Source organism: Hippoglossus stenolepis, chromosome 24 (assembly GCF_022539355.2).
Source record: "Hippoglossus stenolepis isolate QCI-W04-F060 chromosome 24, HSTE1.2, whole genome shotgun sequence".
In the NCBI taxonomy this organism is placed as follows: Eukaryota; Metazoa; Chordata; class Actinopteri; order Pleuronectiformes; family Pleuronectidae; genus Hippoglossus; species Hippoglossus stenolepis.
Genome location: NC_061506.1, coordinates 8,803,814 through 8,820,135, shown reverse-complemented (window position 1 = coordinate 8,820,135; position 16,322 = coordinate 8,803,814). Strand labels below are relative to the sequence as shown.

The 16,322-nt window shown below is 38.9% G+C and overlaps 2 protein-coding genes across 2 annotated transcripts; one reads left to right on the top strand and one right to left on the bottom strand.

Moving 5' to 3' along the window:
• Positions 1–3,621: 3,621 nt before the first annotated feature.
• On the top strand, positions 3,622–13,429 carry dhrsx (dehydrogenase/reductase (SDR family) X-linked). The gene is made up of 7 exons (XM_035150663.2): positions 3,622–3,768; positions 6,623–6,730; positions 7,431–7,499; positions 9,173–9,274; positions 9,403–9,610; positions 11,286–11,493; positions 12,020–13,429. Exons 1-7 carry the CDS (start codon positions 3,669–3,671, stop codon positions 12,200–12,202), a joined length of 978 nt encoding a protein of 325 aa, XP_035006554.1. The 5' UTR covers positions 3,622–3,668; the 3' UTR covers positions 12,203–13,429.
• A 278-nt stretch (positions 13,430–13,707) lies between these two features.
• On the bottom strand, positions 13,708–16,236 carry LOC118103582 (ankyrin repeat domain-containing protein SOWAHC-like). The gene has a single exon (XM_035150662.2). The coding sequence runs from the start codon at positions 15,938–15,940 to the stop codon at positions 14,759–14,761; it is 1,182 nt and encodes a 393-aa protein (XP_035006553.2). The 5' UTR covers positions 15,941–16,236; the 3' UTR covers positions 13,708–14,758.
• Positions 16,237–16,322: the final 86 nt, after the last annotated feature.

The following is a 16,322-nucleotide window of genomic DNA, read 5'->3' as shown; positions in this document are numbered from 1 at the left end:
AGATGACTTGTCCATCAGCTGTTGCAGCAGGCGGAGCTGCTGATTTTGTTGCTCAATGACTTTGCCAAGTTTTTGAGCCACATTTCCCTGATAATCTGAGGAAGAGTTTATACAAATTGAATTATTCTGTTGGTATGAGATCTTCTCAATACATACATTACATGTACAATACATGTGTACAATTATAGGTAGTTTAAGACCAGAGTAGCAGGTTTGTTGACTCGCCTGTGGGACTTTCAGTCGGCTTTGCAGCTGGGGGAACATAATCAGAACATAACACTCCAGATAAAACACTTTAAAACAATATATGTCAAATCTAAACTAGTTATAAATAATTGAACTTGTTCTGTTTCTGCTGAGTTCATGGGTGCACTTTTGTTACATTTGGTTGTGATGCAAATTAGTCGCAAACATTTTAAATTCATATGAAAAAAACTCTTCCACGAAGCGTCCATTATCGTTTTACCTGGACTTAGAGCATCCTCCAGAGAAAACCCATCTAGGAATGAAAGATTTAAAGTTAAATTGGAAATAGGTAACTTCTCAATAGGGCTAACACATTAAAGTCAAGATTGTAATCATCCCTGATGGGACTGTCAGTCGACTGATGCTCCTCAAGTTGAGCATTTTATATATTTGTCAATGTGGAGTTTACTCTTTACTCTTTTTAATTGATATAGTGTCTGTAAAGAATGTTCTGTGCTCTGTGGGATGATGTAGCTTGTTTAATATATTTATGAAGGTCACTGTAACTCTGAAGACTGTTCTCAACTCAATTTTAAGCAAGTGAAGTTGTGTGTACTCACTTCCTCCCACAGGTTTGAAGGGTTTGGAATCTATGGAGTAACAGAAATACGACGTCAATCTTCAACCAACAAAATATAAGCAGAGTAATTAACTTCTAGGGATTCCGATTAAAGAACACATGTGTTGCCAACAAAATGCAGCTCTTAGATTCAGCTTCTTCTGAAAGTCTCAAATGAGGTGGCTGTGGTTGAGCGAGTCATCCACTAATCGGAAGGTTTTTTTTCAGCCAGTAGATGGCGGACCAGAACATAATCAAAGGATAAATCAAGAAATTAATTTAAAAAGAAAATGCATGTAGACTCACCCGCACTTGTGGCTTTAGTGGGTTTGGGGTTTAAGGAAGAAGCTCCTGTAAGATAGATGTTGTTTGTATGAATGTATGAATAGAAGGTGTCACTGCCCTACATATTTTATTCACTATACCTTAAAGATGTAATTTGACAATAAAGATATATATAAGATAAGATATATGTGTTAATTACCAAGTATTAGATGTGCTGGTGTATCTTTACATTTAGTGTGCAGCTATAAAAGCAGTATCAACTTTTTCCATATCAATTTATTGAGGGAGGATACACCTGAATGCAGTAAGTTTGCCAGAGCATGCTACCAACATTGATGTCTAATGAAGTCACTCACCACTGTGACGAAACCTGTCAAAAAAACTAAATCCTGTTTAAGAAAAAAACATGAAAGCTGTTAAACATTACATCGATTCAAGCTGTTATTTACTTTGATAATCAAAATAATAATGTCAATCATTATTGACAGGGTACAAAGTAGAAATAAAAATCAGAAAATAAAAAAACTGGTAAAAACAAAAGGAAATTATACAATTAGATTAAGACATAATATTTATTTATTCGTTGTTGTAATTATGTGCTTCTGTAATTTAAAAAGTTAATTGATACTACATAACACATTTTAACCAATTTTAAGTAACAGTGTCAAAATTATACTTTTGTCCAATAGTCAACTTACCTTTTGCAGATACTGCTGCAGTAACTAAGAGCAGAAGGAAAGCGATCCTCACACCAAACTGCATGATGACAACAACTTGAAGATAGATGTGACTGGCGGTGTATTGGAATTTGCAGTTGCAACGCTCCTATGCAGCCCCAGTCCTGGCCCTTGACTTTTAAAGAACAGATGGGGTGTGCCAGTCTGAGACAATGTCCTTACATCAGATACAGCCTATTGTTCAATAATAGTATTAATAAACATTTTTAAGAACAGACTGGGTGTGTCAGTCTGTGTCAAGGTCCTTCTGTGTTGTGAAATAATAATCCAAGTAAACCTGAAAAAACAGATACTGAGCAATTTGTGGTAAGAATGATTAATGTCAGTCAGTAGTTTATTGTTATGTTACTATTGACATAATCAGGAGCCTCCCAGTGGTCAGCTTACACCTGTCTGTGTTGTACACCAATTAATAACAACAGTGCGTAGGTCAGTAATCATCTGTTGCCACTAAGTTATGGACGCATCATTCCAGTACTTGTTTCATAATGTCAATTTAAAAATAAAATGTTACAACAACACAGCAAGTGGTTTCCACATTCGAAAAAGAGAATACATTCAAAACAGAGACAAATCAACAACATGCTATAATTATAAATAATAATTATGGAATACAGTATCAAATGTAAGCATATGTACATGCCCTTTAGCTCATGTCCTTAATTTTCCTAAAATGCAGGCTGCCTGGTGACAATCTTTACACATGTCGTCCAGCCTGCTGCTAAAAAAAAAATCCCAAAAGAAGTTTGCAATGGTTGAAGTCAAAACAACCACAGAAGATTGGTACAGAGACAAACTCGATACTGTACACAATTCAAGTGAGGTTTCCGGTTCAAAAATATCATCACACAAATGTTTATACAGAAGAGACCCATGAGGCACGACCTACAAACACACCCGTGCAGATACGCACTCACGCAGACACAGCAGAGGGAGATACAGGGAAAGGCAGGGAGTCACATTTGGAGCTATGACAAATATGTGATTTTGCTTTATTAACATTTTATGAAAATCGAAATAAATTGTCACACAAGGGATATTTCCTGTTGCCGGTAGTTTGCACTATGTCTACTCCTGTATATGGACAATCTGGTTGTCGTCAAGCTGAGTTTCCTATTAAAAAAGTCAATATATAGATATAGATATAGATATATATTGAACTGTGGCCAAGTATCTTTGTAGCCAAAAAGTAAGGACTTGGTTTCAAGAACTGCCTTGCCTGTTTTAAAAATGTGATACACCATTAATAGAATGTTTTTAATTAATATCATAGTTTCTATATTTAAGATAGGGTTATTAATAAAAGAATAATATACATTTTCTTATTCATTTTCTTTTTTCACAATGTTTTTAAAAAATTGGTAATATTGAGCTTGACCTGCATAAAGCAAGATGATAGTCTATTTATTTTAAAAACCCAATTCAAGTGTCCCAGATTAAAAAGTGACCTATCCCAGATTATCAAATTAAGGCAGAATTATATTTTTTGGCACAAAGAACAGTAAAAGCTGGGCCACGTGTCCTCTGAGTGTGATATCTCCATTCTGTCTGCAGGTGTGGTGAGAAAGCAATTTACGGGATTACAGAAAGGTATGATCGAATGTGTAATACAGATCTCGAAAAATCCATATAAACCTATAAATAAATGTCTGGAAAAGATAGGTCTTAGAGAGAAAATATAAATGCATAGGTTTATCGTATCTTGTGACGTATTCTTGAGGGCGGACGGGGCGGACTTTTTTTTTATATATATATGGGAGGACCCGCGGAGAGAGGGAACCATAACCAGTCCAGACTGCGACCCGGACGCTTTAAAGTGAAACACAGCGGGACTCGGAAGAATGTGGCTCCAGCCGGTGTTGATGACTCTTCTCCGATTTTACTTGTGCGGCGTTAAAGTTCTTCTTTATCAGCTGTTCAACCGATCTTTTACGTTACCAGGTCAGGTTCATGTACACTCCCTGCACGTTGGTTTTGTCAATTGTATTCTTTTAACGTATTATTCCCCCTGTCGCATTTCCAGACTCCCTAATTTAGTATTTGGTATTTCTGAAGTAAGGAGCTGCTGTAGAGAGTTTGGAAAATATGTATTTTTTTTATATGGGTTAGTTTAGATCTATTTGTTATTTGTGTCTCAATTGACTGAGACTGGAATGCTCAATGTGCCTTTTTGTTGTTGTTTTTGCTTTATTTCAGTAATTGTACTACTTTGCAAAACAAAAGGTTTGCACTTCACTCCTTTTGTTGTTTAGATTGATATTATTCAACAACAGAGACAGGGTTAGCCGTAGTTACAAGTTACTCCCCTGTTTTTTCCTCTGGATTTACTGGTGATAAGCCCTTGAGTATCTTCCTGTACCCACAGAATCCTATTTATATTGAGTTCTTACAAACCTAAGGTGAAAAGTCACAGTCCTACAAACCTCATCTACATGGGTACAACCGACATTGCTGACATCTCTGTCACAACATGCTCTCTTTGGTGGCAAGAATCCTTTCCTAGGATTTAACTCACCCGAGATACAGCATCATCGGCCACCAGGTTCTCAAACATGGTTATTGCATCGTAAGCAATATGCTTCAATTTGTAGTGTAGTTTTTAGTAACACTTTTTTGCCAAGAAAATGCTTGGAAAAAACGATCACAACATTTTTACTCTCTGAAGTCAATACAAGTATATCAATATAAACAGTGTGTGTTTGTGCATGCCTATAGAATACAAGAAAATATGATGAAACTGTCTAAAATCATTCAAGTAAAGCCTGACTCAAATAGGATTTCTATTTTTATTTTAAATGATGAGCTCTGGTCAGTTATTTAAATACTTTCTGAAGTGATTTTGAAACGTTTTAAAGGCGATCTTTGAGTTCTACACACTTGCTTTCCCCTAATTTCTAAGTGGATTTGTCGAGCTTTATCCTGGAAACACATCCAAAACAACACAACCTTGTGTGAGCCACATTGCCATTTGCTCTTAATCTTCAACCTTGACCCTTGAAGTGGTAATTTGATAAAATGGTCATAAATTCAACAACTCCCTCTTTGTAATGTTCCTCATGCACTTGCACCAACTCTGGAGTGAACAGTGTTTTCATTGTTACTGTTTTGAGTATTTCATTTGTATTCCAAGCAATCAACCAAAAGGAAAGTGTGTGTTAAATCATGTGATGGTAGAGTGAGAAATTGCTAATGAATTACACTTGAAGACAAAGAGCCAATTGTGCCTCCTTGTGGTGAAATGGGTTTTTAAACTCATAATCTCCCAAGGAATCTAGGCCAAAGGGCTTTCCAAATTTGTGTTGCAAATTACTTTTATGGGTCAAAGTTGAACCAGGAAGACTAATGTCATGGATTTTAAAATAGAGCTTTAGATTGGGTGATAAACAGTCAGTTCCATTGTGTGGGATATTGGATGGTTCATGTAGTAATGTTCATTGGCCACTGTTGTTCAACCGGGACCCAGTAATTACACAACTCAGTAGTAGGCATGTTTGTGTAGTATGTTGGGTTACCTCAAATTCATTATGTTGTGCTCTTCCTCAACTTTCAACAGTAACCAGATTCCTGAAATACCATGTCAAGTTAAAAGATTAAAATATGCCTAATCAGCAAAGCCCAATTATCGATGCAGGTTTACTTCGGTTTGTTGCGTGTGTATGAGAAGGGACCGTATTCATCTGGTAGCAAAAGATAGATCACTATTTTCATTAGAAAAAAAATGTTAAACAGTAATTTAATCGACAATAGTTCAGCCACATCTGGACTTTGAGTTAAGTAGTTATTAATATGTGGGATAAGTGTCTTAAATGTCCTAAAATGGACGTATATCGATCAGGAAATTCAGTTTTTCAAGGCGGTACTCTAGCAAGCTCGGGCTTTGATATTGTTGTAAGCACAGCCTCACAGAGCTGCTGCTGGTATGACTGTAGACTCAGTCTGTGGACTCAGTGTCAGTCATAAAATTACATTTCTGTTTGAGTTAAAGAGTTAGTTAAAGGTTAGTCACCTTTACAGGTGTTGGTAGGCCTTTCTTTTTACTGGTCCACACCCATATAGTCCTGAGAAGAGGTTTGGTTAGAAAACACCAATGTTGGTGGACTATAGGTGTTCAACCTCTCTACAGAAAATCTATTCCCTTGTAACAACATTAACAGCAATGCAGCCATAACATTTTGGATCAAAGAATTATAAAATAATTGTTTGTGATTATGATAATAATGTTGTGTTTATACTGTGTGTTGTCATTATCTGTCCTTGCCTCCTGGAAACATTTACTGCTTTCTTTTTAGTTTTTGTCGGGCTGTGTAATTCGACTTAAAAAGCATTGTTCTGCAGAACACTGCCACATATATTAAATTATGTAAAAGTAAAAGTAGATACATTATTTTCAACATTTGCCTGACCTATTCATTTTGTTTTGTTTCTGTTATTTTAACGAAGTATTGAAAATGTTACTCTGTCATGGGCCAACAGATTTAATTTTGTTAACTGATTGTTGTCTGAATTCACACACGGACCACCTTTTTGTTTTCACCCAAGTGTATTTGTTGAGAAAGTCCACAATTGAGCATCTCTGCCACCACGATCCGGATCCACCATCACAATCAGATGCCACCACTATCCTAAATCCATCACCATGGTCCACTGCTGCTATGAGGATCCACCATCATTCATTTTTACAAAAGTTACCATGTTACAAACGTGATACTAATCTGGTCTTTTCTTTTTCCAGCGTGGCAACAATACGCTTTTGTATGCTGGTGCAAAAAAATAATGAGCCCTCTCTCCTCCACAGTCTTACCCAAGCAAAATGGAAGGGTTGCCATTGTGACGGGGGGTACCAGAGGAATGGGTTTAGAGACAGCAAAACATCTGGCAAGCCTAGGCATGCATGTTGTCATAGGTAAGCAACTGCACTAACTCAGTCAGCATGTCCATCTGTGTACTGGCTTTTACGAAAATTCTAATTACTGTATACAGAATATACCCCGTTTCCCCTTGTTAATGCATCTCTGCAGTTCATCTTTATTTGAAATATATGTCATTTGTTTCCCCCTCATTACTGTAAATAATTTGAGGAAATGCCGTCAGAGGAAGACACCAGTTGTGCACTGTAATTGTTTAAAATGTAAATGTAAAGAACCTTTCTTGCATAATAAATGATCTAGCTCACAGATGTTCTGTTTTGGCACAATCCTTTTAAAACTTCAGCTCATAGAGGCACATGTTCCTGATTGGTCCCTTTTCCCCTCTATAGATTTGTGGTTTGTATCCTAAGATTAGACTCATGGAGGCCAAAGAAACAATTGAAGTACAATTGTTTTATTTTATTTTCAAGTTGTACACTGCGTGGGGTATTTCAAAGACCAAAAACTCAATTTAACTGGCTGACTGAGGTAATGATCTCATGTCCCAGTGAAACAGGAACTATCCCCAATAGTCGGACGCTGTGTGATTGTAGCTATTTGTTCCGTTGTCTGGTTTTTAGCTTTAAATATTAATGATGTTTCTATTATTGTAAACAGAGATGGCATGAGTCACTGAGGGCAGTAGGGAATTCGGTTTAGTGGTTGTCAGTCTCTCTAATTCTCCATCATCTCCAGCTGGAAATGAGAGAGAAGAGGGCGCAGCCGCTGCCAGGAAGATTAATGAGGAAGGCTGCGAAGGAAAAGGTAATGATCCCGCTGTCTCAACTTTTCTCTTTTCTATCTTTGTCTGTCATTTTAGCCAAAGCAATAAAACCACAAACTTTTCAAGCAGTCGCATTAAACCCCTAAAACGAGATATCAAAAGTGAAGCCTGTAAAACTGGCCCACTATATCGAAGATACAAAGAAAAATAATTATGGCCCCGAACTGAAAGTAATAATGTCTTGCATATGAAGTAATTTGCAGTGTCCATTATTGTATTTCAATTAAACATTGGTAGATAAGCTACAAAATGAATGTCTGTTATGTCTTTTTTGTATGAAATATATTTGCTGCACACTGGACAAATTGGGACTATGGGAGGATGGATTTTCTGTTTCCTTTTGAAAACGTATTCTAAGTACTGAAAATACTGTGATGTGGAGACAAGCATCCCAGAACCTTCCAGCTGAGTGAATTCTCACCTTATCACAGCCGACATAGTATCTTGTTACAAAGAGCACATTGTATTAGTGTCACTGCGTGTGAGGAACAGTACTAACTGGACTTTTAACTTTTCCGTGTGTCTTTATAGGGACACTCTGCAACATGATATCAATAAGCAATCTCCATTCTTTAGTTGCTATCACTTGTGGGTTATCTCCGTCAGAATAATGGACAGTAAAACTGTGAAAGTTAAATTGATTTTATCCGTTGATTAGTCAGTTCAGAATATAGCCACAAGCAGCAGCATGTGACTCGCATTCTAAGAAACTAGACTACTGTTCAGAGAGCTAATCCCAGAGGCCAAATTCAGTAAATACTTTGAACCCCAAACTTAATTTCCCCTCAAGTAATTGTACAACTGCACTAATCCATTATTGACAGATAGAGATATTGGACAGATATATCAGAGATTGGTAGAGACCAAAAGCAGAGCTAAAGAAAAAGGGAATATCTGACTTAGATCCATTAATCAGATAAAAACAAACATGACTCTTTATGAATGACAATGTCACCTGTGTATCTTCCTCTAAAAATGTGATTTGAGATGGATCTTATTTGAAGATGTCAGTCAAACTGTTGTTAGTTTAATTCGCTCAAATGTATAGCGACATGAAGTATTTGAGCTCAGTTGTCAATTTCTTCGAAACAAGATAAAAATACACTGATACTGTACAACAGTCCTGCAGTAAATCCTCCTTCATGGTATATATGGTCAATTTAAGTGTGTAATTTGCAATTTGAGGTGCTGTTGAATGATCATACAGTTGAATCAATACCTCTTTAAAACACTCAACACAGCCTGACACTCATAACTTCACAAAGGGAACATTTATTCCAGAACTGCTGTAATAGACTGCATTGGATTTAGCTACGGGTTCTGTTCCAAGTGTTCTGCATTCAAACTTTTATTCACAACTTGAAGTGATGAGTGCTTTCTAATATTGGAAACCAATGTATGAATGCAGTCCATTTATTTGTCAGAGGTTGTGTGCGGAGGGGAAGCCGCCCTCGTAGATTAATGGTGGAGTTTCACTAATTACGTTTCACAGTTTTTAAGCATTTTCTCTGGAAAAAGACTAAAATGGGACCAGGATCAATAGAGAGTATTGAAGTTGACTCTACACGAGGTGTACTAATTCAAATTTTCTTTTAATTGAAATTCCTTATTATCTTTAAAGACTGTTTAATAAAATCTATTTTTTATTTCACAGCTGAGTTTGTCTTTATGGACCTGACCTCACTGAAATCAGTGCGGCAGTTTGTTCAGGGTTTCAGAGACAGAGGTCTACCACTCCATGTTCTGGTTAACAATGGTAAGCTGTTTCACAGTCATTGTCAATTACACTTACATATAAGGTCGTACTACAGGGCCTATGGTTTATGCTAACTCTAAAAAAAACAAAAAACAATCTAATATTCTACTTGTGGTTCTCTCATGGAGCTGGGACTATGCTGGTTTCTGAGAGTAATACAAAGGACGGCTTTGAGTTCCACTTTGGTCTCAACTACTTGGGCCACTTCCTGCTGACCAACCTGCTGTTGGATCTGCTGAAGACGTCAGGACGACAGGGCCGCTGCTCCAGAGTCATCAACATGTCCTCTGCTACGCACTTTTCCGGAGTTGTGGACATGGAGGACTTAAACCGGAGGTAAGAGGAAGAAGGAAAATTCCGCAGTACATGTTGGGCACACAGAGCATCTCGCAGGTATTGTGTTCAATGTTGCTGCCCTAACTACACTAAACATGCATTTTTATTGGCAATTTTAACACTTTTTGTATTATTTAGTGTTAAATATATTGCTTAATTTATGTTAAAAGCATTATTCTGTCATGTTTGCATGGTTTTATTTGGTTTAAATTGTGTTCAAATCAGTAGTTGAGTGATGTTGCTCCAGAAACAGAGACTATATATACGAACCACTTTCTTTGTGCTGCTTTTAAATTTGGTTAAACACAACACAGGTACATTCACTCAAATTGAAACAACATATGCAGCGATTTCGAAACGGGGATTGAGTTGTAACAAACTTTAGCAGAGACAAAACCTCAGTTACGGATAATAACTATTTGTATAGCACTTATCTAAACAAGGTTACAAAGAGCTTCACTCACAAAAAATCCATGGCAATACAGGAACAGTTGTTTACATCACGCTGAGGCTTTTTCAAACTAAACTGTTTAAAAATAATAAAAAATAACAAAAATTTGTAAAAATACCTATCATCAGTTGATCACTTCAATGTTCTATATAAGATATTCGAACTGAGATAACTCACAAGAGATAGCAACTACAGAATGGAGATTGCTTAATGATATCATGTTGCAGAGTGTCCACATAAAGACACACGAAAAAGTTAAAAGTCCAGTTTGTACTGTTTCTCACACACTGAGACTTCAACAATGTGCTCTTTGGAACAAGATCCAAAGTCGGCTGTGATAAGGAGAGAATCCACTCAGCTGCTTGTCTCCACATCAGTACTTTCAGTACTTTGAATAAAGTTTCAAAAGGAAACAGAATATCCATATTCCCATAGTCCCACTTTGTCCCGTGTGCAACAAAACATATTTCTCTCATATTAAGATGTAATTGTTGAATGGAATTCATACAAAAAAATACAGAGTTTCTCTGGTCACAGCTGCTCAGTGATCAGAGCAGAAGCTCCACTTGGTTTGTACCGAGCTGGAGTTTCTGTGTCCTCCTCCGCTCTGCTCTCACTTGAACTAATAAACGCTGTTATCAGGACCTGATCAGCACATGAAGTCACTTAGTGTTTGTTTGATTCTCCCCAGAGTTTATGAGGCTGCATTTAAACATCATTAAAATGACTCGTCAACATGTTGTGCTCAGTACAACACGAGACGTGACGCTCAGCCAGTCCTTATGTGTATGATTCAAACATGACTTCAAATTCATTCAGCCTATCAGGAAGGGAGGCATTAATGACCTCAACTTGTGGTGTTATTTCATAGCTTGTCATAGCCTGAATCCCACATGGACATTGTGTTGTTGGAGTCACAAAAATACCCTTACATTTGTCTTCAACTACTTCAAGTTTTGACTCTGTTATGGGGAGCAGACTACAGCATAAATAGCAAATTACAATTTTCTTGTCCGTCCTCAGACTTGTCATACCCAAAACACATCGATGCAACAGAAGTAGTCCTCAGTGGTGTGAGAGAGAATGTCACTTACAGGCCAACTCTATAAACAAATAAAGCATTTATGAATAGATAAATGTTTTTCTTTTAAGCTAACAAAGAGATTTGTCAGACTGAGAGTTTGGGGACTTGTGAGTTAACCTGAACCCCCCCCTTGTCTCTAGGATCTGCTACAGTTCCCATGGTGCCTATTCTCAAAGCAAATTGGCTCTGGTCCTCTTCACCTACTACCTGCAGGAGCAGCTGTCAGCTGCCGGCTTTCCGGTTATTGTCAATGCTGTGGACCCTGGTATGGTGGACACAGCCTTGTATGACAACCTGTATAGCCTTGCAAAGATGCTGAAGAAACCAGTGGCCAAGATTCTGTTCAGGGTACATATGACTTGTTTTGTCTTAACACAGTCTAATTCATTTTATATCTACTAAGTATAAGCAATACAGCCAAAAAAAATCTGATGTTCTCTTTTTAAGCGTGGTGGTGGTGGTTTACATTTTTAGATGTTTTCCTCCATGATTTTAACATTATCTTTTTAGGATATAAATCAACTAAGCACAAACCAAGATAGACCACCCATCATCTCAATCCTTGATCATATTCTTCTTGCATTAGCCTTCAGCCTATAAATGAAACTCGCCAAATGTTTTCAAACAAGAATGCGATATAGCTGTGTTGACACTCTGTGTGTTTGGAAATTCCAATGATTAGTGACAATGTTCTAGAGATGGCTGAGAAGGGGGATTTTAGGAGTTCCTAGTCGTACTTCAAGAGGCTTCTATAGGGGATTTTAGGCCCTTTTAGATGGTTCAATATTTCTGGGATACTTTGTGACGAGCATGCCCCACCACCATCCCCATTTTGGTTTAATTTGTTCTACCGTATTGCATCTGTGTTTCTTAGACTCCAGCAGAGGGAGCATCTGTGGTCATCTACGCTGCTGCTGCCTCTGAAATGGAGGGAGTGGGGGGCTGTTACCTGTACAATGGCAAGAAGACTCAGTCCTCTGACCTTTCCTTCGACTCTGAGCTTCAAGAAGAGCTGTGGAAGAAGAGCTGTGAGCTCGTGGGCCTTCAGGAGGCCTGACACACACTGCTGTGTCTTCGGAGGTCATTTGAGAGAGGCTATCTTGAGCAACTATAGACTATCCGCATCTGCTTACATTGTTAATTTTTCATATTTAGTTGAGTAAATAAAGTTGCCGCTGTCCCTGTAGCAAAGTAGCAAAAGCCAAAATACCTTAAAGAAAATTATAAATATTTTGGACAATTTCCCATGTCTGATCTGATAAATATGCCAAAAATAATCCACGCTAACACTTCACATGTTGTTCCCACACACTGTTTACACTGTGATAGCTCTGCTACCCACATTTTAACCATATTTGATCCTATACCTAACCTGAGTGTAAACAAGACCATATCTTAAAAATAAAGGGATACGTTGTCCCAACCTAACAAATGCAAAACTATTAAGCATAACAATTGAAAGCACTATTAGGCCCTAAGCGGGGAACAAGGATACTTTCAATCTGTCCTCTAAAATGTTGCTTGGCTCTGTAGGTTTTCTTTATCTTGAACATCAGTCATAGAGTCATGAATGTGACTCAACAAGTTACACTCGTGACGAAACACAAGTGCCACATTTACCTGTTGTGACACTATATCGGACTTTGATATGGGTTTCATGCCAAACTTTTTCTAGAAGAGCTGCTTATGTTAAATAATCACACAGCCCGAGCACTCGAGGAACATAAATGCTTTAGCAGTGTCTGTGAACAACTCTATTTTTTTAGAAATATTCTGTCTTAAAGAATGTTTAAACATTTTTGTGTGCATTCATACAATTATATTAAGTAGCATATTAGATATCAAAGAGACCAATATTTAATCGATACTTCCTTGGAACCCTTCCCCGCCTTTTCTTGGACTTTCACGACGTTTTTGTGCCTTAACCACTCAACATGAAGTACTTATCATAACATCTAATCAAGTTTGGATGTGTATTGTCTGTACAGTGTAATTTTAACTATATTTAATATATGTGAATCTTTGGGTGCTGGAATTTATGAGTTACAATGAAAAGATTTATGTCTATTTTAAATGATCAGGAGCTGGACCTCTCTTAGTACAACTACTGCAAGCTGGCATATTGTGTTTTATTACATGTAGTTTTGATATTTGAATGAACATATCTGCTAAGATGCAAAACAAGGTTATAGATCAATTGTGATTTGTTTGATTAAACATGACAGTATTGTGATGGAAATTCGACCTGTCGAGACTTCTGAAATAAAGAGATTCGAGAATCGTAGTCTTTTAAGTAGACTTTATTCCTTGCAAGGAAGGTCAGAAGAGCATTCTGCAGAGGGAATGACAAAGAAACAGTTGCAGGCGTGTGCTTTTTATGCAGATGCAGTGAAGGTGTGTGTGTGAAGGGAACACTTTAATACTACACCAAACTACGACAAGGACAACTGGAAGACTATCAGGACTCCTATAATCCCCTCCAGATCTCACTTTGATTCATTTCATTTCTCACACAAACCATTATCCATATTGTTCACATTTGCACGCAGCCACAGTCATTTATAGAATTACAACAATGCATGTTTTATTTAATTAGAAGACAAACGTCAACCATACAAAGCATTAAAAATGTTCCAATAAACCAGACAGAGGTAACCAGGTCAATATTTGCTGTTCAGACAAAAGATGAGGCCTAGTGCTCACTGGGGCACGCTCACGTCGAACCAAAGATAATCTTAGTCCCAGCATTTGAATTAATAAACTACATAAAGGCTTTTAAAACATCTCCATGCTTTGCTCAGCCTGTGTGCCTAAATAATGTTTACATTTCTTTACTGTAACGTTCACTATTCATGCTTTTTTTTTAAAGTAAAGGTTTATACAGAGTGGGTATTATGCACGTATAATTAATTCTAAGACTTGTTTTTGATCAAAAGTGCAACGATACAAGTGAAATGACAAAGACGTCTACAAAACGTAAACAAAATATTTGAAAGCTGAACTAGTTAGAGATACACAGAAATGGCAACAAGTACATACTAGAAAACATTGAAAAAATAAAGAGGTTTAAACTTGTGGGTACACAGCAAAGATAGAGACAAGGTCTTGGATTCCTCATACGGGACAAATGGAATTCCGTCTCCATGTATCACTGACAAACCACTTCTGACAAACCATGACTGGATGTGTATGATATCGTAGAAAAAGTGTGACCAGAAATGTAACACATCAGTCTTCATCTCCACAGACCTTAGTTTTCAGCACAGCTTAACACGAGAAGCATTTGCAGTATGAGGCTTAAGTCAAGTTCTGACACGAAGCAGTATGTTGCCCCACATCTGACTCAGACCTTGGCTGTCACAAGCCTCAATAATATCATACATTTGGAATGTCTATATTTACAACAAAGTGTTCACTGTGTCTAAAACATATAGAATATGCTGTTATTAAACTGTTGCTTCTTAGTCCGACTGTCATACACCAACTCTTGCAAAACCTCCATGAGCAAACTTATTAAATACTGTATATTTAGCTAAAAAGTAAACCATTTGTAAATAATCGACACACACAGATCTTCTACCTTATCAAGAATAAAGATTGTGCCGTCTCTGTCTCACCCAAAGAAATGTGTCTTAGGTCTGGGCTCACAGAAGCCTTCCCCAGACCCCTCCAACTCTTCTGGATCACGGAAAGAGGTGCTGTGGACAATCTGTGATGTCCTCAAGCGGAGCCGCTGCAGTTTGGGCCTCATCCTGCTGAGAGAAGACATCCTCCTCAGGGGCTTCTGCCAGATTCGACCCTGCCCATCGACAGAGTCCCAGTCACTTGGGTTCAGCAGCCTGAGGGGCCTGAGGTTAGATTGGAGAACCTTGGAGAACCTCCAAAGGCCTCGGTCCCTGCAGTCAGTGTTCTCTGAGTTCGATTGCTCGTAAGCTCCTATGATGTCCCGTATGTCCACACTTACAATGTCAGTAAGGTACTGGCAGGCCTTCCTTCCACTATAGTCTCTGATCTCCACATCAGCATTATAGGCACCCACCAGGATCTTCACCACCTCCATGTGGTTGTGCATAGCAGCTATGTGCAGCGGCGTGTAGCCAGTGTTGGATCGAACATCAATATTGATTGGAATGTTGTACTGCATGGCGAAGTTAATAACAAGCGCTATGAGCTCAGGATTGCCAAGTTTGGCGGCCCAGTGCAGGCAGGTGAACCCGGACACGAAATCCTTCCTCAGGATAAGACTGGGGTCTGTGGCGAGGAGGCGGTTCAAGCTGCCCCACTCACCGTCGGAAGCACACATCATCCACTCATGTTCCAGAGGGTCCAGGGTGACCGCGGTCCTGTCTTCGTCCAGGATGGAGGAGAGCATGGAGACCGAGTCGCTGTCACTCCGAGAGGGCAGGTAAAGTGACCTGCGCAGCACCATGCTGCGCCTCACCTGGGGGGATCTGTCCATCATCACCTGGATGAAGTGTTGGCGGCTGCTGTTACCTTCACTGCCACTGAGACTGCAAGTGTCAAACGGTCCCTCATCGTCCGCGTCGTCTGTCTCAGGCTGCCTGGATCCTTCAGGGTTGCCGCAGCCGCTCACAACATGAATATGCGCTGCAGGATCTGAATCCGCCTGTCCCGTGCTGCCAGTCGTTTCGGGGCTGGGCAGGGGGAACACAAACCCCTCTGCAGAGACAGGCGACGCTTCAGTCACTGAGATTTCCGGCACCGCGGGTGCGAGACTCGCCTGCTCCTTCTTGGATTCCCTCCTCGCTCCCCAGAAGCTTTCTGTGTTCCCCATCGCACCCGAGCTGCTGCCCGCCTCTTCAACTTTACAAACAAACTCCGGACGCGGACAGACACCGTTTGAAGGAGGAGCATCATGCGGAGCGCTCACCTGTTGTCACTTCCGTAACCCAGGCCCGGTGGAGCCTGTCTGACCTGAACTCCCTGAGGACTTTTGTCTTCTTTAAAATCTTGGAACCTCTTGCTCAGGCCGACATACTTTGCACCGCATTTAGATTTTAAGCCCGGGCCCCATTGGCTGCCCCTGCGCCGCTTCACAACGATTACCGTAAACGCTCGATCAATTGCGCACTCGAAACCCTGTGGAATGACGTTTAAGTCCAAATGAAATAATGAAATAAACAAATGGGTAAATAAATAAATAAATATGGCTATGA